The sequence below is a fragment of the Lepidochelys kempii genome, chromosome 3 (genome assembly GCF_965140265.1).
Source record: "Lepidochelys kempii isolate rLepKem1 chromosome 3, rLepKem1.hap2, whole genome shotgun sequence".
NCBI lineage: Eukaryota > Metazoa > Chordata > Testudines > Cheloniidae > Lepidochelys > Lepidochelys kempii.
The window spans coordinates 124,964,977-124,989,014 of NC_133258.1; the positions used below are offsets into that span (position 1 = coordinate 124,964,977).

The following is a 24,038-nucleotide window of genomic DNA, read 5'->3' on the forward strand; positions in this document are numbered from 1 at the left end:
TGGGATTACAGTAAAGGAGGTTTCCCTATGTACCTTCTGAAACCATGTCAGGTGCTTCGTAAAGCAGCAGTACTTTAAAACAGACCACAAGGCATTGTATTTTAATACATTCAACTCCTGAAGGATGATGTCATTTATCTTATGTCACAACCTATTTTTGTCAGACTTGCCTGCTTAAAATACTACTGTTTGTGGAGCAGATGCCTAACGGGTTTGGCAAAGCCTTTCTTCATGGGTCATTGGCTCAAATCCAACCCACCTAGACAGTGACTGGCAGGTGATATAATCACAAAAGGTACCCTTGTAACTAGAGTAATAAGGAGGCCAAGGACGGAAGGGGACCAACCTATCATCTCTCCCCTCAGGGCAGAGCCTTCAGAATAGTTCTGAAACACATTAGTGAGGCAGTGTGTGGGGAAACTTACACTCCTGTTCCCTACGCTGCACCACTTCTGTGGATGAAGAAAGACCTTTATTTTCAGGTGCTCCCAATCAGGCACCTTTTACTGCACTAAATTCACTAAGGAGTTTGAATAAGAAAGAAACAAAGATATAAAGATAAACTTAAAGCAGAGAAATGCTACTATTATTAGTGTAAGAACCATCAAAAGCTTGCACTGTAATCTCCAGGAGGTGGACTGGGGAGTGGAGATTGATTCTTGCTGTTCTCTCACTCTAGGAGATAGGGTGAGTCACAGAAATGATCCAACTGGTCTCCAGTAGAATTGCAGTGGATGCACAAACTAGCAGATCCATCCTTCTCTTTCTGCTAGACCCAGAAGAAGCCAATTGGCACAAACTTCAAAGGAAGTTGAATGTGAAGCATCAAAGCAGGTTGTACAGCAGAATGCTGAGAGCAGGTGCTTGGAAGGAAGATGAAAGAATAAGCATATTGCATTGCCATGCGTGTGTTCTACTTGGTGACTGTTCACAGAGAAGAATATCATTATCTGTCATTAAGTTCTGTGTATTATGTTACCACAGTGCTTTTAAATGTTAAACAATGTTGTGAAGCAATTTGTGTAAATAAGAATAGACAAAGCTGCTGAAACTGAGGAATGTTTCTTGTGCATTGAAGAGAGCAATTCTTGTCTGTGTAGTAACTAGATTCAGCTAAGACTGCAAAATATCTCTCCTGAATATTGATTTGAATTTATGAACAAATTTGCTTTGACATGGTTTGCACTGTTGGTGTGCTTACTTTCTGTGAAGATTCTAGCTAAAAAGTTCACTGATAAGGTTAGGGCAAACACTGGAGAGTATTGTTGGATAGCGATTTTTAAATTGGTAAAAATGCAAGCACTCATCAGAAAACTGACTCTTATTTACACTCATTCAATCAGGGAAGAGAACCATATTATTCAACATGTTTGTCCAAAACTAAACACATTCAAACACTCAGCAAACAATCTACAGGCAAACTGATTTGCAGATAATGTTCAATGAATAATTCTGAATAATGAATAAATTCAAGAAAATTGTGATCGGTTTATGAACTCAAAAAAGTGAAATCCATTGACTAAATAATCTGTTAGTTATTACTATGCAACCAGCTTTAATTGCTGCCATAATGTTCTGTGACTGACTGTGCCACTCTGTAACTGCGGAATCTAAATCGGTTTATGTCCTAATTGGTAGGAAACAACTCTCTTTTGTACCTATCACATGTCATTGGATAAACTATCTATGGGTAATACTGTCTATTTTCACATGGCTTCACACAGACAATGCTCTTCAATCAGAAGGGCTATTTTTGTGGGGTTTTTTGAGGAGTGTATTGTAATGTGCAGTGATTTGAAAGTAGAAAGAACCAGTCAGAGGAACAAGTTGAAATGATAAGAAAAAGTGGTACCTTTCCATATACAAATATTCCATTTATCTAGCAAATCTGAGATCAACATTTAGTTCACAGAGACCCAATAACTCAGTACTTATGAAACTGTGAAATGAAGTTTTTGCAATAAATAAAACCAAGAGGACCCTTATCACTATTTCCTTATAGACCATCCTCAGAATTACTGATCATATGAACTCATTATAAACAGCTTCTATGGTTCAACAATGCCACACTTTACTTCAATGAAAGAGAGACTGGAAGACTAACAGATGTGATGTATGAATTTAAAGATGAAAAAAGATAGCTTACCATTATATGTTCAAGTAGAGAATCTATTGCGACTATATTATCAAAATAGGTTCTGTAAAGAAGAAGAGATACAAAATTAGTAAGTAATGTTATTTAGATTGGTGCAGAACAAGGATTTGAGCAGGTTCCAAGTTGTAGTCCCTTTTAGATAAGCATGCAACTCTGTTAAAAATAAATAAACAAAATGAATGAATGAATAAATAGAGAGCCTACCATATGCTGCTTCAGGCCCCTATTTAGCAAAACTGTTCAGCATACGTTTCAGTGCTTTGCTGCCCTTCAGGGCAAGTGTTCCTTACTCTCTCTCTCTCTCTCTCTCTCATTAAATGCTTTAACATATGCATTATTTAATTCCTTCCAAATATACTTCATTAGGTTTATGTATTAGGTTATTTGTCAAAATTAATGTCATACCAAACCACTTTTCCTAATGGAGGCAAACACCTAGAAAACATTTAAATGAACGTTCTTTATTAACCCAGGTAAAGTCTGCTTGGGTGGGTGGAGGCACAACAGCGCAAGACACCTGCACCAATGGGAGCATTAGGGAATGCCAGTGCAGAAAAGCGTGGTGCTGGTGAGGGTGGGGCTTGGGTGACAGGAAATGCACTTTGAGTCCTGGCAGAAATTAAATTCTGGGGAAAGCAGCAGTGTAAACACCACCTGCCCTCCCCATTTATGGCAAAGTTCCCCATCAAGCACAGAAGCCCCCAACACTAGAGAAGCTGACCCACACCGCTGTATTCTCATAGTAAGTCAAAAGGCCAGACATTTTTTTTAAACCGTAAGTATAACAAGGCATCTGGGAAAATAAAACAGTCTTGGATGCTCTCTGTCATCATCACAAAGACAATGGAAAGACTTCATCCACACAGCCCTTGAATTTACTACGTTATTCTAGACAAGGCCTCAACCCATTGTGCTGCATATGGGGTTTCTTCAGATTAAGGAGATGTTACTTATCTGCACAATAACTGGAGTTTTTTGAGATGTGTGGTCCCTAGCTGTATTCCACTTGAGTTGTGCATGTGCTACATGTACTTGATATCAGAAAATTTTTGCTAGCTGTATTCATTGGTCCATTCCTGTGCCCTTCTCCTCCTCATACTCCACATCAAGGCCACATGGGGCAGTGAGGACTGCCTGCCTCTCTAGTAACCTTTCTACTGCCAATAGGCCTGGGATAAGGCTCTGCAGCAGAGGGGAAAGACGGCAGGTAGTGGAATACAGACCACAGATCTCAAAGAACTCCAATTAATGTACAGGTAAGTAATCTTTTCTTCTTCTTCGTCAAGTGGTTGTCACTATGTGTATTCTACCTGAGGTGACTTATAAGCAGTATTCATTGAGGAGGATAGTGCAAGGAATGCTGCTGTACCACATATTGAAGGACTGCTAAACCAAGAGGCTTCTGCTGTAGAAGCCTGTACCAGGGCAAAATGTCTAACAAAGGTACAGATGGAGCCCCACATTGCCACTTGGCAGATATCTAGAAGGATGTCTCAAAGTGAGGCTACTGAGGTAACCTGGGTTCTTGTTGAATGGCTCTCGCCACCTGAGGGGGAGTAGTCACTGATAGTTTGTAATGTATCAGGATTCAGACCAAAATCTCTATAAAGGAGACAGCTTCTCTTCTCATGTATTTGGCAAAGGACACAAACAGTTTGGGAAATTTTCTAAGGGGCTTTGTCCCTGTACGTAAAAAAGACCAGTGCTTGGCAAACATCCAGAGAGTGGAGTATTCTGACCTTTCTAGTGACATGGACATTCAGATAGAAGACAGGTAGGTATACGACTTGGTTCAGATGGAATTCCAAGATTACTTTGGGAGACTACATCCTAAATTCAGGAAATCTTTATCCTCATGGAAGACCATACATGGATAGTCAGCCATAAGAGCATCCAGCTTACTGACTCTTCTGCCCGAGGTGATTGCCATGAGAAAGGCCACCTTCACTGAGAGATGTGTGAATGAGGCTGAAACTAATGGTTCAAATGGGGTCTTCATCAGTGCTGATAAGACAAGATTGGAGGTCCCATGTCGGTGTGGGTCTCAGCACTGGAGGAAAGGTTCTGATGAGCCCTTTTAAATCCTTCCTGTGGTAGGATGGGTGAAGACTGGAGGGCTTCCCACTAGAGGCTGAAAACTGCTAATAGCCACCACATGAACATGCAAGGAGCTAAGAGATAGTCCTCATGTCTTTTGAGAGAGGAGCTAGTCTAAAATAGTAGGGATCTCAAAAGTTTCTGAAGGTATTCACCAATGCTGGCCTCAGGTAGAGAATTATTTTCCATTTTGTGGCATAGTGTTTTCTTGTGGAAGCTTTCCTACTATTGTTAAGGATTGTACTGCCACTGAATGTGCCTTTTCTATGTCCGTCATCCAGACAAATAACATGTTGTTAGATGGAGGACTACTCGATTGGAGTATTTGATTCTGCCCTCATTTTAACTCAGTAGGTCTGGGAAGAGGTGAATATGGACACATGGGCCTGAGGCCACCTGGAGAATGCTCATAAACCAGAACTGTCTAGGCCACCAGGGAGTAATCAGGATAATCAGCTCTCTCTCTTGTTTGATCTTCCTCAGAACTTCAGGTTCCCCTGAGATGCAAAGAGCTCCCACAATGGTAATGTCCATTGCTGAAAGACACTCCATACCACTGAGTCGTGCAGTTATCACTCATGGTCCTTGGAGAAATGTCTGCTGAGGTTGTCTCGCGTGACCAAAAGGTGCACTGCTCTAAGAGGGTGAGCTGATGGAGAATACACTATTTCCACTATTCACTGCTTCTATGCAAAGAGGGGTGGACCTTGTTTCCCCTTCTTACTTGATATAGTAACTATTTGAGAGACAAGGTGGATGAGGTAATATCTTTTATTGGACCAACATCCATTGGTGAAAGAGACAACCTTTTGAACTTACACAGAGCTCTTCTTCATGTCTGGGAAAGGTACTCAGACTGTCAGAGTTAAAGACAAGGTGGAACAGTCTGTTAAGCAAGGGGAGTTAACACATATTGCAAGGGACGTCATCCACTTTCTCTCTCAAATGCCCTGGGACTAACACAGCTACAACACTGCAAATATAAACTATTCTTATGTTGTCTGACATGACCTGGATGTGCAAGGTCTAAATAAAGAGTAGGATTTGTTCGTAGGCATCATGTACAGCAAGCAACTTCAGAAGGTTTATATACAACTGGGATTCTTGGTTTGTCCAGGTACCCTGCATTACATGTTCATATAGGTGAGCTCCCCTCTCTAGGAGGAAGGCATTTGTGATCAGTATTTTTGTCGATGGGGGACAGATTTCAATTCCAAGCAATTATATGCAAGAGTTATATTCAATTCTTTGAGGGAACGTAATGATTCATCTGTCTTTCCTCTCAATAGATCATTTCCCTCAAAAGGCAGATCTTCCATGGTGGATTGGACTTCTTTGGGAAATATGGAGGACTGGAGCCACAAATATCATCTCAGGACTATGGAAGTTGCCATCAAGTGGGAGATTGTATCTCCCGCATTCACTGAGGCCAGGAGAGCCAATCTACCCAGCAAGTTACCTTTGTTGATAATTGCTTGAATTTGAAGTCTATCTTCTTGAGGGAGTTTGTTAGTGAATTCTGATAACTTATTATAATTAATAAAATCATATTTTCACATTAAAGCTTGGTGGTTCACTATGAAGAACTGTAAACTCACCGAAGTGAAGTTCTTTCTCCTGGAGGGGTCTAGATGTTTGGACTCCTTATTAAAGGGCGTAGATCTGGAGCAATGTTGCCTGTTCATTTTGAGGAAGCTTGTCTTGATTCCTGGTGTGATCTTATGGATTTGGGATGTTGCACATAGAATCCCAGAGACCCCAATAAAGCCAGTGTGAAGGGGCTGTAAGGAAAAGGGGGTGGTCCCTGTGACTGTATCTAACCCCTGGCCCAAGACAATGGACTAGGCTTCTTTCTTTTGGTCACGCCAGAGTTGTTGGTCTTGTCATGGTCTACAATACTGACTCCTTCGTAGGCCGTGTTGGTATCATTGGGGTAGGAGGCATCTGCTGCCTTCTTTCCCTCTCTGGTACTGAGGATGCTCCCACTATCATTGATCAGGTCTGGTTTTGGGGCACACTTGCCCTTTGGTGCCACAAAACTGGTACCATGCTCCTTGTGAGTGCCTGACAATTCTATAGCGAGGTGCAGAGTCTGACCTGGCTTATAGGATATCAGAAAGGAAGTCCATTTGGATTAGGACTTGGAGGGGGGTTTCTCACTTTTTTTGTGAGACTGTTTGTTTTTTTCCTCCTACTTGGAGGAGTCGTTTGCCCTACTCCAGAACTAGAGACCAACGTGCTCAGAAGGGCACTTCTTGATGCCTCTGCCCAATGTACACAGGGATCTCATGGGCCAGGATCAGACTGGGGCCTCATAGCGCTATCCACTAAGGATTCTCTGAAGCCTATACTCAGAGGCTTGACAGGTTCTACTTGAAAAGGACCAGCAGATACTGCACTTAGAGTAGAAAGGAACTGTAGAGGTGGTCAGTCTGCACTGCTGCTCCTTATGCCCTTATTTCAGAGCATGAGGAGGAGAAGGGCATAGGTGTGGACCAACAGCCATTGCTAGCAAAACTCTTCCAGTCTCAGGCATATGGAGTACATATACACCTTAAGTGGAATGCACATAGGTACTATTACTTGAAGAAGAAGTAACAGTTTGATATAACAGTGTCCAGCAGTGCAGTGTGGATTGCAATCATCATCGGTGGCAGCAGCAGCTTCATATGGCTATGATGTAGTTGTGGGGGCAAACAGAATGGACTTCCATCTTGAATGGGGTCCTTTGCAACTCTTCTTCCTTTAGGAAGATTCAGTATGGGAGGATTCAGGCTTATTAAATCCTTCAAAATTGCATCTTTCAATCTCATTCATGGTCAGCCTTCTGCTCTCCTTCCTTCGACCTCAGCTCCATAAACATGTAAAAACATACTTTCTTTTGTGCGGTGGACATAACCCCACCACTGCAGTCAATCTTGTTCTCAACTGGTGCAAGAATGCAACTTGCTGCAATCATCTAAGTATCTCCTCCATTGTGACAAAAATCAAACCAATGGATGTTAAGAATATAACTTTTGACGCTGAAAACTGTTTCGACTACTTCCTCTCCTCAGCTCTTTTTAATGACCATGTTTCATCTCCATATAACAGAGTTGTCATCACCAAACACATTGAACACTTGTATCTTAGTTGTCACACAAACATCACACTGCCCAAACAGAGGTCTTTGATATTGCTGAAATGCCAGAGATGTAAGACCAACCCAGTGAGTGATGTCTTTGGATACAGAATCTCTTGCTGTCAACTGACTACCCATTCAATGTCTGTCAAGGTTCCTCCCCCACTCTGAACTCTAGGGTACAGATGTGGGGACCTGCATGAAAAACCTCCTAAGCTTATCTTTACCAGCTTAGGTCAAAACTTCCCCAAGGTACAAAATATTCCACCCGTTGTCCTTGGATTGGCCGCTACCACCACCAAACTAATATTGGTTACTGGGGAAGAGCTGTTTGGAAACGTCTTTCCCCCCAAAATACTTCCCAAAACCTTGCACCCCACTTCCTGGACAAGGTTTGGTAAAAAGCCTCACCAATTTGCCTAGGTGACTACAGACCCAGACCCTTGGATCTTAAGAACAATGAACAATCCTCCCAACACTTGCACCCGCCCCTTTCCTGGGAAATGTTGGATAAAAAGCCTCACCAATTTGCTTAGGTGACCACAGACCCAAACCCTTGGATCTGAGAACAATGAAAAAGCATTTAGTTTTCTTACAAGAAGACTTTTAATAGAAATAGGAGTAAATAGAAGTAAAGAAATCCCCTCTGTAAAATCAGGATAGTAGATACCTTACAGGGTACCTTATTAGATTCAAAAACATAGAGAACCGCTCTAGGCAAAAACTTAAGTTGCAAAAAAGATACACAGACAGAAATAGTTATTCTATTCAGCACAATTCTTTTCTCAGCCATTTAAAGAAATCATAATCTAACACGTACCTAGCTAGATTACTTACTAAAAGTTCTAAGACTCCATTCCTGGTCTATCCCTGGCAGAAACAGCATACAGACAGACACACAGACCCTTTGTTTCTCTCCCTCCTCCCAGCTTTTGAAAGTATCTTATCTCCTCATTGGTCATTTTGGTCAGGTGCCAGCGAGGTTACCTTTAACTTCTTAACCCTTTACAGGTGAGAGGAGTTTTCCCCTGGCCAGGAGGGATTTCAAAGGGGTTTACCCTTCCCTTTATATTTATGACAATGTCATTGCCAACTACATGCAGTATTAGCAGGTCATTCATTTCCATTTTATAGGAGGCATGCATAAATTTGGTTTTATATCACCATTGATCTTAAATCCTATAGGTTCTGCAGTTTTTCACAGCTCTTCCAGCATTAGCTGTAGTTGGTCAGTAGTCTGTCCAAATAAGGCAATATCAGCCTACCCAAGATTTCACACCTTCTCTTTTAACCTCTATCAGCTTTGTCATCAGATAGTCTATTAGAACATTATTTAATATAGGTAAGAAGGATCCCTGGTGTATCCTTGATTCTACAGAAAACCAGTCTGTAATACAACCACTGACCCTCACACAGTTAAATGTACCATAATACAGTTCCTCCACGAGGCACACTAAGTCCTCAGGCACCCCATAGCCACAGTGTTGATCCGTGCACTGAATCAAAAGATGAATTAAAAGAATTAAAAGAATATTTTAAAAGACACCACACACTTGTATAACACTTTGAAAATGTAAATGGGATCCTCCAGCAAAGGAGGTAAAGACTAGTCTTACATTCCTGACATATTAAGGTTAACAAAAACCCAAAGCACAGATTAAAAAAAAAAGTTTTAAACAATCTTTTTCAACCCTTCTAATACTCATCATAAGCTAAAAGAGATACAAATACCATTTTCTATTTTTCTGTAGCAAGACATCTTTAACACTGGAGACAGGAGAAAAACATGGAGACAAGGAAAAACAAAGAGAAAAAAAAACTCAAATAGAGAGCAGCAGCAAATACAACACCTTACTCTTGTTTTAATGGGATGCGAATTTCAGAGCCTGACACCATTTAAAAGCTATTGTTAAGTAGAGTTATTTTCTCCTCCTTTCCTCATTTAAACAAGGTAACTAAATGGAAAAATATTGACCTGATGTTAATCCAATGATCCCTTTACGGCCCCTTGATAAAGGGTTGGGGCTAAGTCAGAAAGAAGGTTTAAAAGCCAGCTCCTAAGCAACCAGAGGAGCTAGTGAACTGGTGCAGCAAACAGGGCAGTTTGGTGAGGGAGTTCTCCATGAGAAGGAGGAGAGACTACATGACCCTTGCACTTGGGGTGAATTTGTCTGTTACCTTGTTGTCTGCTCGTTTGCTTGTTTATCTGCTTGCTTGCTGTGTGTTTGCTTGATTAAAGAGTGTAGCACGGTCTGCTGTAGGGCTGTGTGCTGAGCCAAGCGACCTGCTAGGCTAGGCTGAGAACTTCCTAACGAGGCTCTAGCCTGCCATCTTTTGGTCCCTTACCCCTTTACAATCCCTTGATGGGGAGAAAGGGAGGTGGGTTAGCTCAGGGAGAACAGGAGTTTTAAAAGTCATTTCCTAAGCCACCAGAGGAGCTAGCAGACAGGGGAGTTTTGCAAGGGAGGGTGAGAGGCAGACACACCTAACAAACATACTCTAAACTTAGGCCAATAACCCCCCAAAAAACAACCAACCAAAACAAAAATCCCTGCTAGAGTAGAAATAGTGCAGGTAGAAGTCTAGCAGCAGAGTAGGGGCGATCCACTTTATTGCACTGAATGCAGCATGTACGATATTTGCCTTGTATGCAGGTGCCGTATCAAGCAGTCAGCAAAAGCAACTCATGGCCCTCAGAGCCCAAAGCCGCTGAACTTGACGAGCTAAGGGAAACAGAGAGGTACACAGAGAAGACTTTCAGAAACACAGTAGAGCAGTCCCACACCTAGTGTGACAGCCTCTGTGCTACTAAGGAGGATAAAAGTCTCAGGGAAGGAGCGGAGGGAAACAATCCCATATTTGGGACCCTCCTTCGAGATGATGTCATATCTTCCTGCACTCAGGATATCTCTTCAGGGATAGGACCCTAGTTATGAGGAAGAAACAGGTAATAATAATGGGGGGATTTGATATCAGAAATACAGATAGCTGGGTTTGTGGTGACCAGGAGAACCACATGGTGAACTGCCTGCCAGGTGTGAAGGTTGCAGACTTGGAGACATCTAGATAGATGTATGTGCAGTGCTGGGGAGCAGCTGGTGGTCATGGTACCTGTAGATACCAATGACATAGGGAAAGGTAGGAGAGAAATCCTGGAGGCCAAATTTTGGTTGCTAGGTAAGAGAGTGAAGTCCAGGATGTCTGCAGTAGTATTCTGTGAAATGCTTCCTGTTCCATGTTCAGGGCCAGCTAGACAGACAGAACTGTAGGGTTTCAATACATGGATGAGATGATGGTGGTGGGAGAAAGCGTTTTGGTTTATTGATAACTTGGAATCTTTGATGAAAGGAGCATTTTATACAGGAAGGATGGGTTCCACCTAAACCAAAATGGAACCACACAGCTGGCATGTAAATTTTAAAAGGCCACAGAGGACTTTTTAAACTAAGGGCTAAGGGAAAGTTGACAGGTGCAGAGGAGCATATGATTTGGAGAGAGACATCCCTTAGGGGAGGGTTTATTTAAAAAGATAATCTATATACTAGTAAACATGAGAGGATAAAAGTTGATAAAGTACAATTAGGAGCCAAAGAGAAACAGTCAAATGAAAAAGAGTCCCATTCAGTTACAACACATGAAGGCAGACAACTAAATATTGACAAATTTTATAAGTGCTTGTATATGAATTCAAGAAATATAAATACTAAGATGGGTGAACCTGAGTGCCTGGTATGAAATGAGGATATCAATATAATAGGCATCACAGAAACTTGGTGGAATGATGATAATCAATGGGACATGGTAATATCAGAGCACAAAATATATAGGAATAACAGAGTAGATCACGCTGGTGGAAGAGGGACACTATATGTAAAAGAAAGCATAGAGTCAAATATAGTAATAATCTTAAATGAATCGAACTGTATCACAGAATTCTATGGACAGAAATTCCATACTTGAAAAGTAAGTGTACAGAAGTAGGAATACACTACTGACTACCTGACCAGGATGCTGACAGTAATTGTGAAATGCCCAGGGAGATCAGACATGCTACAAAAACAGAAAACCCAATAAAATAGGGGATTTCAACTAACCCCAAATTTGCTAGACACATGTCATCCCAGAATGGGATGCAGAGATAAAATTTATAGACAACATATGACTGTTGCTTGGAGCAGCTAGCCCTGGAACTGACCAGGGGAGATCAGTTCTTCATTTAGTGCTAAGTGGAGCACAAGATCTGGGCCAAGAGGTGAACATAGATGAACTACACGGTAACAGCAACCATAATGTAATTAAATTTAACATTCTTGGGGGGGGGGTATCAAAGAAACCCAGCACAGTAGTTTTTAACTTCAAAAGGGGGAACTACACAAAAATGAGGAAGCTAGTTAAATGGAAATTAAAAGGAACAGTCAAAGGAGTGAAATGCCTGGAAGCTGCATGGAAACTATTTAAATACACCATAATAGAGGATCAAATTAAAAGGATACTCCAAATAAAAAGAACTGTAACAGGACCAAAAAAAAGCCACCAAGGCTAAAAAGCAGAGTAAAAGAGATGGTTAGAGGCAAAAAGGCATCCTTTAAAAACTGGAAGTCAAATCCTACTGAGGAAAATAGAAAGAAGCATAAACTCTGTCAAGTGAAATATAAAAGTATAATTAAACAGTCCAAAAAAGAATCTGAAGAGCAACTAGCAAAAGACACAAAAACTAAGAGCAATTTTTTTAAAATACATCAGAAGAAAGAAACCTGCCAAACAATCAGCGGGATCTCTGGATGATCGAGGTGCTAACGGAGCACTCAAAGAAGACAAGGCTGTTGTGGAGAAGCTAAATGAATTCTTTGCATCTGTCTTCACTGCAGAGGATGTGAGGGAGATTTGTCACCTAAAAAGAATGGCTCAGGAGTGCCAATCTGAGGAACTGTCTCAGATTAAGGTGTCAGTAGAGGAGGTTTTAGAACAAACTGATACATTTAACATTATAAAGTCACCGGGAACAAGTTGTATTCACCAAGAGTTCTGAAGGAACTCAAATATGACATTGCAGAACTCTCTCCCTCATTCAGTAAGGGTGTGGGACCCTTTCTAAATGGGGGAGGCAACCTAGTGACAGATGATGTGGAAAAAGTTGAAGTACTCAATGCTTTTTTTGCCTTGGTTTGCACAGACAAGGTCAGCTCCCAGACTGCTGCACTGGGCAACACAGTATGGGGAGGAGGTGAGCAGCCATCAGTGGTGAAAGAACAGGTTAAGGACTATTTAGAAAAGCTAGACATGCACAAGACCATGGGTCCAGATCTAATGCATCCAAGGGTGCTGAGGGAGTTGGCTGATGTGATTGCAGAGCCATTGGCTATTATTTTTGAAAATTCGTGGTGATCAGGGGGAGATCCCGGACGATTGGAAAAAGGCAAATATAGTGCCCATATTTAAAAAAGGGAAGAAAGAGAACCCGGGGAACTACAGACTGGTCAGCCTGACTTCAGTCCCTGGCAAAATCATGGAGCAGGTCCTCACAGAATCCAATTTGGAGCACGTGGAGGAGAGTAAGGTGATCAGGAACAGTCAACATGGATTCATCAAGGGCAAGTCATGCCTGACCAACCTGACTGACTTCTATGATGAGATAACTAGCTCTGTGGATATGGGAAAAAGTGGTGGATGAGATATATCTTGACATTAGCAAAGCTTTTGACACGGTCTCCCACAGTATTCTTGCCAGCAAGTTAAAGAAGTATGGATTGGATGAATGGACTCGAAGGTGGACAGAAAACTGGCTAGATCGCTGGGCTCAACAGGTAGTGATCAATGGCTTGATGTCTAGTTAGCAGCCAGTATCAAGCGGAGTGCCCCAGGGGTCAGTCCTGGGGCTGGTTCTGTTCAACATCTTCATTAATGATCTGGATGATGGGATGAATTGCATCCTCAGCAAGTTTGCAGATGACACTAAGCTGTGGGGAAGATGTAGATACGCTGGAGGATAGGAGGGACAGGGGCCGGAGGGACCTAGACAAATTTGGAGATTGGGCCAAAAGGAATCTGATGCCGTTCAAGAAGGACAAGTGCAGAGTCCTGCACTTAGGACAGAAGAATCCCATGCACCGCTACAGGCTGGGGACCAACTGGCTAAGCAGCAGTTCTGCAGAAAAGGACCTGAGGATTAAAGTGGACGAGAAGCTGGATATGAGTCAGCAGTGTGCCCTTGTGGCCAAGAAGGCCAACGGCATATTGGGCTGTATTAGTAGGAGCATTGCCAGCAGACTGAGGGAAGTGATTATTCCCCTCAGTTTGGCACTGGTGAAGTCACACCTGGAGTAGTGTGTCCAGTTTTGGTCCCCCCACTACAGAAGGGATGTGGACAAATTGGAGAGAGTCCAGCAGAGGGCAACAAAAATTATTAGGGGTGCTGGGGAACATGACTTACAAGGAGAGGCTGACGGAACTGGGGTTATTTAGTCTGCAGAAGAGAAGAGTGAGGGGGGATTTGATAGCAGCCTTCAACTACCTGAAGGGGGGCTCCAAAGAGGATGGAGCTAGGCTGTTCTCAGTGGTGGCAGATGACAGAACAAGAAGCAGTGGTCTCAAGTTGCAGTGGGGGAGGTCTAAGTTAGATATTAGGAAACCCAATTTCACTAGGAGGGTGGTGAAGCACTGGAAGGGGTTACCTAAGGAGGTGGTAGAATCTCCTTCTTTAGAGGTTTTTAAGGCCCTGACAAAGCCCTGGCTGGGATGACTGAGTTGGTATTGGTCCTGCTTTGAGCAGGGGATTGGACTAGATGACCTCCTGAGGTCTCTTCCAACACTAATATTCTATGATCCTTAACTATGGTATGTAACCTATCACTTAAATCAGCCTCTGTACCAGATGACTGGCAGATAGCCAATGTAACACCAATTTTTAAAAAAAGGCACCAGAGGTGATCTGGCAATAAAAGGCTGGTAAGCCTGACTTCAGTACCAGGCAAATTGGTTGAAACTATAGTAAAGAACAGAATTATCAGACACATTGATGAACACGATATGTTGGGGAAGAGTCAAGACGACTTTGTAAAGGAAAATCATGCCTCATTAATCTATTAGAATTCTTTGAATGTGTCAAACATGTGGACAAGGGTGATCCAGCTGATAGAGTGGACTTTCAGAAAACATCTGACAAAGTCCCACATCAAAGGCTCTGAAGCAAAATAAGTAGTCATGGGATAAGAGAGACTGTCCTCTCATGGATCAGTAATTGGTTAAAAGATAGACAACAAATGGTAGGAATAAATGGTCAGTTTTCACAATGTAAAGTGGTAAATAGCAGTGTCCCCCAAGGATCTGCACTGGGATTTGTGCTGTTCAACATATTCATAAATGATCTGTAAAAAGGGGTAAACAGTGAGATACAAAGCTGGCAGATGAAACAAAACTACTCAAGATAGTTAAGTCCAAAGCTGACTGTGAAGAGTTACAAAGGGATCTCACAAAACTGGATGACTGGACAACAAAATGGCAGATGAAATTCAATGTTGATAAATGCAAAGTAATGCACACTGGAAAACATAATCCCAACTATACATACTAAATGATGGGGTCTAAATTAGCTGTTACTGCGCAATAAAAAGATCTTTGAGTCATCATGGATCATCCGCTCAATGTGCAGTGGCAATCAAAAAAGCTAACAGAATGTTACAAACCATTAGGAAAGTGATAGATAGTAAGACAGAAAATATCATAATGCCACTGTATAAATTGATGGTACACCAACACCTTGAATACTGCATGCAGTTCTGGTTACCCCATCTCAAAAAAAGATATATTAGAATTGGAAAAGGTACAGAAAGACAACAAAAAATAATTAGGGGTATGGAACAGATTCCGTATGAAGAGAGATTAAAAAGTCTGAGACTGTTCATCTTAGAGAAGAGACAACTTAAGGGGGGAATATGACAGAGGTCTGTAGAATCATGAATGGTGTGGAGAAAGTGAATAAGGAAGCATTATTTACACCTTCATAAGAACCATGGATCACCAAATGAAATTACTAGACAGCAGATTTAAAACAAATATAAGGAAGTACTTCTTCACACCCCACCCAGCCAGCCTGTGGAACACAGTAAATGCCAACTATGATTTTAACAGCCACATTAACATGTTACTTGTGTTTATTATTTCTTTTCCTATTTTCCCAATTAAATGCATAGCTGAATTATAGGGAAGCAATGGACTCCAAATGCAAAAATTCTATTAATGATGTAAAAGAATGCCTATGGGCATTTGCCAACTCCAGTTACATCCTAAACATTAGCAACTTCACGTATTTCTACAAAACAGTAGAAATGTGGTAAAATGTCTTATATTTGAAGTGTAATGATCAGAAGTCACACTAAAACACAGTAAGTGACCTTGAAGCAAAAATACAAATATTTATCACATGAATAATGAATAAAATTGGGACTTTACAAGACTTGTATTGTACAAGAGAAAGCCTTAAGCAGCATTGAAAAAAGGGCAAATGCAGAGAGAGGAAACCCATAAACAAACAGGGAAAATGGAAGGGAAGCACAAACATACAAATTGCCAAGGAAACATATGAATTAGTAACTTTCACTTATCAAAAAAGGAGCCTGTCACAGAAGCAATCATTCAGCTGAAACTGGCTTGTTGCAAATCACACTTACTTTGATACGTCAAGCAGGAAGTCATTCAGTTCAGTCTGTTTGGCAAGACCCCTGCACACCTGAGGGAAACACATTATACATTGTTGCTTATTCCAGGAGAACACTGGACTCATAATGAAACTGTAGGACAAACATTTTATTGGTCTAATCTGTATATAAACAAACAGGTATATATAACAACACGTGTAAAATGTACCAAAAAGCTAATACAAGTTTGTATGTCGGGCTTCAAGTTTAAATATCTTTTTGCAGAGCTGTGGATATGTTAACATGGATGAGCAATACATTTCTCCATCTCTGCTAAAAAAAATACTGCCTATTGTTCAGTACTGTAAAATTTGAGGTGCCATTAACTGGCATCTTTGGGTCCTGCTATGAAATCAACTTAACTACTGCACTTCCATAACAAATGCTACACCCTTGCTGGGAATGCTAATAGCATTTGTTTCCTTTATCCCTTATCCTGTTCCTTCATCACTTCTCTCAGCTTGCCAAAAGTAGCCCATAAAGGCACCTAATGAGTGAAGTGAAGCAGAATTGCTAGATTCCCCTTCCCCATGCTCTTTCTTTGGGGAAGTCAACAGGATTACAGAGACCGAATACAATTAACAGCGCAGGGAAAGGAAAATATTGCTGGATGAAGTGAGGACTTTGAACCCCATTGCTACTTCACCAGATTTCATACTCATTTCATATTAGTTGACAAAAGAATTTTACTCCTATAATGTGCATGAAGCTTTGCAGAAAGAATAAAGAAAACGGGCCTTTACCGCTCTGCACCTTTTATATCATAAAATACCATTCAAATCTGATAATGCTTTATACATGTGCAAAGTGGATGTAAATAACTACATAAAATGTGAAGAATCAGACCCACAGTTTCTACTTAGATTTACTCTATGGTTCCTTAAAAGTGCCATGAAACAATTAACAATTAGGCTAAGGGATGACTTGATCACAATCTCTGGAGAACAAAATTTGATAATCGGTTTTTGAGTTTAGCAGACAAAGGTATAACATGATCCAATGGATGAAGTTGAAAAAAAAAATTCAGACTGGAATAAGGCACACATTTTTAAGTGAGGACAATTAGCCATTGGAACAATTTACCAGTGGTACCGGTGGAATCTCCATCACTGCCAACTTTTAAAACAAGATTAGATATTTTTCCAAGTTATGGGCTCAAACTTTTAAAGGAATTTAGGCGTTGCTGCACTTGCAATGCCTAACTGATTTAAGAGCCTACGTCTCATTTTCAAAATGGATTTAGGCACTTAATCCAGGGGACAATGTGATTTAAGCTCCTAAATGCCTTAATCCCTTTTGAATATAAGTTTTAGGCTCCTAAATCAGGTGTTGCAAAGCTCAGCGCAGCAACACCTAAATACCTTTAAAATCTGGCTCTGCTCTAGTTCAAACAGGAATTAATTCAGGGCTATCCTATGGCCTGAATTATGCACGAGATCAGATTAGATGATCACAATGGTCCCTATGAGTCAATGAATTCAGACCCACCTGTACTTGATGTATTGCTACCGAGGCCCATGCAAGATTTGCTGTTGCAACCTGAAACAAAATATAAGAAACCAACTTTGAGGAAGTCCAGTAAATTTCAAACCAGCTCTATAATACTTTGTTTTTTGATCCAGCTGCTAAATGTCTTTGAATATCCTAATACTTCACCTGCTGATTGTTTTAGATCATAGACAGGGAACTATATTTTGCAGGGGAGGGAGGACAGACAATGAATTTATGAAAGTGTAACAGGACTACCAGTGGTTCATTGTTCTAAAAGAGTATTCAGGCCACACATAGCAAGTGTTTAATACTTTTCATTTGTTTTGTGCCATTGGGAGGCTCACAGAGCTGTGCTCTCCAGAGGCAGCATGACAGATTCACCCCAGCAAACACAAGACAGAAGCAGCCCTTCCAAGAACTCAAGAGGGGCTTTAAAAACTACATTTCATACATTGTTAAAATGTTTCTGCCACACAAAGAAAGATCCTTGTGAGAACAATATATTCTTTATGAGGACCAATCCATTAAACCACCAATATTTCTAAGGGAAAATCTCTGTTTGTGGACAGGCACTGCTTTCTTCATTGCCATTTGTGTTTCAGAAGAATCAGATATGATCACTAAAACAAGAATTCTGTTTAAAATATGTCAGTTTCTGTACAACATTTCAAACAAATGTCATGTAATCTGTAGTTAGCTAAATTTAAATAAGATGTGCTACCAGGCATAATCTCCTGTCCTTAAAGCACACAGGTTTTGTTGGGAACAAACAGAACTGTAAAAAGTCTACTGTTATATACTCTATTACAGCGTTTCTCCAACTGGGGTGTGCAGACCACTGGGGTTCCCCCGAGTGTACCCCAGGGGGTTCGCGGGCCCTGCTGATCAACTCCTCTCCAGCCCTCCCAGCGCCTCCTGCACCCAAACTCTCTCCCAGAGCTCACACCCTGCATCAATTCCTGCACCCCAAATCCCTGCCCCGGCCTAGTGAAAGTGAGCGAAAGTGGGGAAGAGCGAGCGACAGAGGGAGGGGGGATGGAGTGAGCAGGGGGCAGGGCTTCAGGGAAGGGGCGGAGCAGGGGCGTGGCCTCAACAGAGGGGGAGGGGTAAGGGCTGAGCTGGGGGTTCCCGAAAAATTTTACATCAAAATGGGGGTCCTTGGGTTCCTAAAATTTCAGAACCGCTGTTCTATTAATATACATATTTCCTATAGAAGATACTGTAGCTTTTTTTAACTGCATAACTGTGGCATAAGATGTTTTGTGAGATAAAATTAAAAAGATTAAAAGGATACAAGTTACCTTAAAAATTCTCAGATTAGAACGAAAACATTTTATGCAGCATTATTTATTTTTTAAACAAAAAGCTACTGAATTATTGGAAATGTAGCAATTAGTTTAAAGTAGGTCCCAAATGTAAACAAATTGTCCAATACATACACAGCTTTGTACAGAACAAAATATGTGTAAGACCTACAAGAAGTGTGGTTTTATTAACTGCTGAAGTTATTCTAGGGAAGGTGAGGTTACTCACCCTATGTAGTAACTGTAGTTCCATAGCATTTTTGCTTCGGCACAAAGAGAAGGGGATCTTGCCAACCGTTGTTGGTTGATGTAAAACATGCAAGGTATGCTGTCTGTCATGTTTTAACAGATTTGTCTCTGATTCCTGACTGCCCTCAGCTCCAGAAGGTAGATATGTAAATGACCTTCTTGGGCAGACCATTGGCCCTGAATAGCATTGTCAAGGTTCCTCCACCACTCTGAACTCTAGGGTACAGATGTGGGGACCTGCATGAAAAACCTCCTAAGCTAACCTTAACCAGCTTAGGTCAAAACTTCCCCAAGGTACAAAATATTACTCCCGTTGTCCTTGGATTGGCCGCTACCACCACCAAACTAATATTGGTTACTGGGGAAGAGCTGTTTGGACGCGTCTTTCCCCCCAAAATACTTCCCAAAACCTTGCACCCCACTTCCTGGACAAGGTTTGGTAAAAAGCCTCACCAATTTGCCTAGGTGACTACAGACCCAGACCCTTGGATCTTAAGAACCTGAACAATCCTCACAACACTTGCACCCCCCCTTTCCTGGGAAATGTTGGATAAAAAGCCTCACCAATTTGCATAGGTGACCACAGACCCAAACCCTTGGATCTGAGAACAATGAAAAAGCATTCAGTTTTCTTACAAGAAGACTTTTAATAAAAATAGAAGTAAATAGAAATAAAGAAATTCCCCCTGTAAAATCAGGATGGTAGATATCTTACAGGGTAATTAGATTCAAAAACATAGAGAACCCCTCTAGGCAAAACCTTAAGTTACAAAAAAGATACACAGACAGAAATAGTTATTCTATTCAGCACAATTCTTTTCTCAGCCATTTAATGAAATCATAATCTAACACATGCCTAGCTAGATTACTTACTAAAAGTTCTAAGACTCCATTCCTGGTCTATCCCCGGCAAAAACCAGTATATAGACAGACACACAGACCCTTTTGTTTCTCTCCCTCCTCCCAGCTTTTGAAAGTATCTTGTCTCCTCATTGGTCATTTTGGTCAGGTGCCAGCGAGGTTACCTTTAGCTTCTTAACCCTTTACAGGTGAGAGGAGCTTTCCCCTGGCCAGGAGGGATTTCAAAGGGGTTTACCCTTCCCTTTATATTTATGACAAGCATATGTCCCTAGATGAGCCTCCCAATCCAACAACAAAGTTAAATTTGTCTTTATGGTGATGGTTGTAGCTGGCTGGATAAAGGGTACTCTGGTACAGACATTGTGAAGTTTCTTCAGACTGTTTGGTCAGCATATAAACTGTAAGCAGAAAAGGCATCACCTTGTATGACATGTTATGGCAGCTTGTACTTTTGTATGTCCCAGAAGCTGAAGACAATTTCTTGTCAAAGTCTGGGGGCTTATTTGAATCTTTGCAATGTGGTTTGAATGAGTCGAAATGGGTCCATGAGGAGGGAAGCTCTGGCTGCTACTATGTCTAAGGAGTCGCCTATGAATTCTACCCTTTGTATAGAGGTCTAAGTGGACTTTTCTACATTGACCCGGAGATCTTGTCTGAGGAACAGGGACAAAGCTATCTTCGTGGTGGAAAGAACCTCACAGAAAGACCAACCAGTTGTTGAGGTATGGAAAAACTATCATCACCTTCCAACACAGACAGGTGGAAACCATTGCCAATACCTTTGAGAATACTGTTGGAGCAGAGAAAAGGCCAAATGGAAGTACCCAACATTGGAAGTGGTCTCAGCTGACCAGAACCCGAAGGAATCTCTTTGTGAGATGGGTGAATCATGATATGAAAATATGCATCCCGAAGGTTGAGGACCAAAAACCTAGATCCAACGATGGAATTTTTAGCTGCAAGGGTTCCCATCCTGAATTTCTGTACTTTCACTAAGATGCTATTAAGTCTTAGATCTAGAATAGGTCTCCACTCTTCTATGGGACCAGAGAATACTTGGAGTAAAATCCCTTCTCCCTGTGCTGAGCAGGAACTGGTTCTATGGCTCCGAAGCATAGAAGGAAAGTGATTTCCTGTCTCAAGTATTTGTGAGAGGGATCCTTTAAAATGGAGAGGGAAAAGGGGTGGGGTTGGAGATGCAGGTCAAATGAATGCAGTAACCTGATCTTATAAGCTCCAAGTTCAAGTGGAGAGTCACGTGGTCCCATGGAGACATGTAATTCCAGTGACTGTGTCAAACTTGGTACCAATAAATGTTCAGTACTCATCAGGGGAGGGGAGACTCTGGATCATCTGAAACTAACAGGTAGCTAGAATACCTAAACTCCTGAAAGACTGTGTGGGTTAATGGTACCGAGAGAGGAGTCTACCCAGAAGAGTCTGTTGGAGTGGAAGTCATCAGTACCAACAATGTTCATTGCCTCAAAGAGCGTGTGGTCTGAGGTGGCTTCTTAGACTGAAGGAGTCATGGTGCTAGGTACCAGAGGTTGTGGAGGAAGGTCCATCGGTACCATCTTGCTAGAAACAAGCTGCTTCTCTCTGCTGCCCTGCTTGCATTTTGATAGTACCCAAAATAGTTTAAGTACCAATGCACATTTAGAATCATGGCTCCTAGAGGAACTCAAGAGTCTTTAAAGCACTATTGGTTGGTACAGGAGGAGCATGGAACCTCAGATGGTATCCAGCCCAGAACCTGAGGGCTTGGACATGGTCAACTTGTGAGAAAACCAAAATCTTTTTGAAACAGGCTCTTTGTGAGGAAAGGTAAAACTTCTTTTCTGAAAGTCACTCCCAGAATGCGGTGTCAAGGTAGAAAGGGCACTCTGCTCACTTGGAGACTGATGAACGGGCAGAGGGTCTCTCATAACTCTCTGGTGAGGGTGAAGAGAGCTCTCTCTGATGAAGAATTGAAGTCTAATCTCTGTTTTCTTAGCCCTGCTCTTAAGTCAAAGTTCCCCTGAGCCAATGGCTCACTGGACTGATGTGGTTAAGGCATGTCAATTTTATAGCCAACAGTACACAAAGGAGTAACGTGGCCAGCACCACATCCAACTGCCTTTGGCTGCCCTAACCCGATGGATCAAATACTCATTTTCCCCATGGGTGTACTGGAGGTGGCTTTTCAGTGTGAGACTAAGCAAGATTCAAACCTCTGACCTTCAGGATTGTAGTCAAGCACCTTACTCACTCAGCCACCACACTTCTAACGGCACTGCACCTCAGCTCTTAAGGGCTGAGCAGAAATTGCATTTGTGAGGGATGTGCATGCCCCCAGATAAGGAATGCACCAGGAATGCCTGCTGATGACTGGGATAGCCTATTGGTAGGTGAGGCAACACATGAATCTTGGTGATCCTGGTATACTGCCTTCACCTGGAGTGAAAGCCTCCCAAAAGGAGGGTGGGGGAACACCCTGAACAGGCACTGCTACCAAACATCTCTGATCAAAGGTGCATGAAACACATGCACACTTGAAGGGGAGCACCGTACTTGAAGAATAAATGCTTTGAAAAAGTTGACCAGTGTAGAAACACTACCTACCCATATTGCAAAATATAGCTTTACCAAAAGATTTAAATTGAGCTCTGTGTAACTTGGTAATGTCCTTTTAAACAGTAGCAATTTCATTCTGTAACACTAGTTCATGTACTTGTAATAGCCTGAGCTTTCATTGACCCACCCTTCCATTAAGGTGCTGACAACATCTATTATTTTAAAATTCATAATCAATAAACAATTGATAACAACATGCTTTCAATTATTCCCACAAGATGGAACAAAACAATTAGAAAATGCTGTGTGTATGAAATGAATCTTTACCACTTCCCACTCAGAATACCAATGAGAATCAACCGGCCTTATAAGGCCCACTCTCCAAGTACATAACTCAATTACAAAAAATATCAAAACAAAATGAGGAAAAAAAAGGAGGAAGTCTGGGGTCAAAAGTAGCTGGCACCATCTTGAAGGGGGAAATTTAAAAAGAAAACCAGCTGCAAAATTTAGGCCTTACCTCCTGGTGACTGAGATGGAAGGCTTCTTTGCCCCAATGCCGATAAAGCTCCAGGATACCAATCAAATCACCAATTGCAGTGACAATCGGTAAACAAAGAACAGATTGGATACGAGTCCCTGATTCCAGTCCAGTACCTTTGGGAAATCGTTCATCCTAAAAAGTGCAAACAATGTTTCATCAAATGTAAATATTATAACATTAATATAAAAAATAAATCAACATTTCTCTCTCAGCTGGCTGAACCACTTAGCACGAACAGCTACACCCTTCACGTTCAAGAACTCAATCAAAAATGTCTCTCCATGGTTATTCTACAAATATAAATGACCTTATCCAAAGTTAGACTCAGTTATGGTATCAGATGCAAGCTTTGTATTTATTTTTAAAGTACATCTCTTTTAACCTCACGCTCAGCAGAAATAGTACCTTATTGCTGAGGCTAGTCTGTACAATGGCAGAAAGAAAACTAAATACACTGGCAACTGTGCTGTGTCTACACTACTGTGGTAAGTCAACCTAAGTTACTCTACTTCAGCTATGTGAATAATGTAGCTGGAGTTGACGTAGCTTAGGTAGACTTACTGCAGTGTCTACGCCGTACTGGGTCAACAGGCGAGCACTCTTCACTAGACCCGCTAAATGGACCACATGTGCATCGACTGCAGCAGTGTCGATCCCGCAGTAGTGTAGACGTAGCCTCTGAATTGAATTGCAGCAACTCAAACCACAGGGTTACCAAGCAGGCAATAGCCTCTGCGGGAGTAAGTAATCAAAGCCTGAGGCACTCACCGGTGCCAAAGGCCCCATGGAGACACAAATCTGCACTAATAATTCCCAAACTATCCCAATACTGAGGACAAAAGTTACATCTATACAAGACAGAAAGGCTCTTCCCCATATCCTATTGTGCTTTACCACCCATCCTTAGTATACCTGTTCTCAAACTTGGGCAAAAATTACAGGAAAGAATGTCATGACGATGAAATGCTAC

General features: G+C 41.6%; 1 protein-coding gene across 6 annotated transcripts in view; it reads right to left on the bottom strand.

Moving 5' to 3' along the window:
- Positions 1–24,038, bottom strand: part of PDE10A (phosphodiesterase 10A) — a 574,288-nt gene that overhangs the window by 48,221 nt on the left and 502,029 nt on the right. For all 6 annotated transcript variants that reach the window (XM_073337886.1, XM_073337884.1, XM_073337888.1 and 3 more), the window contains 4 exons: positions 23,045–23,200; positions 17,555–17,605; positions 16,040–16,098; positions 2,147–2,198 (listed from right to left, as the gene is read on the bottom strand). In XM_073337886.1, the coding sequence (XP_073193987.1) occupies positions 2,147–2,198; positions 16,040–16,098; positions 17,555–17,605; positions 23,045–23,200 (318 nt within the window). The remainder of the gene's footprint in view (positions 1–2,146; positions 2,199–16,039; positions 16,099–17,554; positions 17,606–23,044; positions 23,201–24,038) is intronic.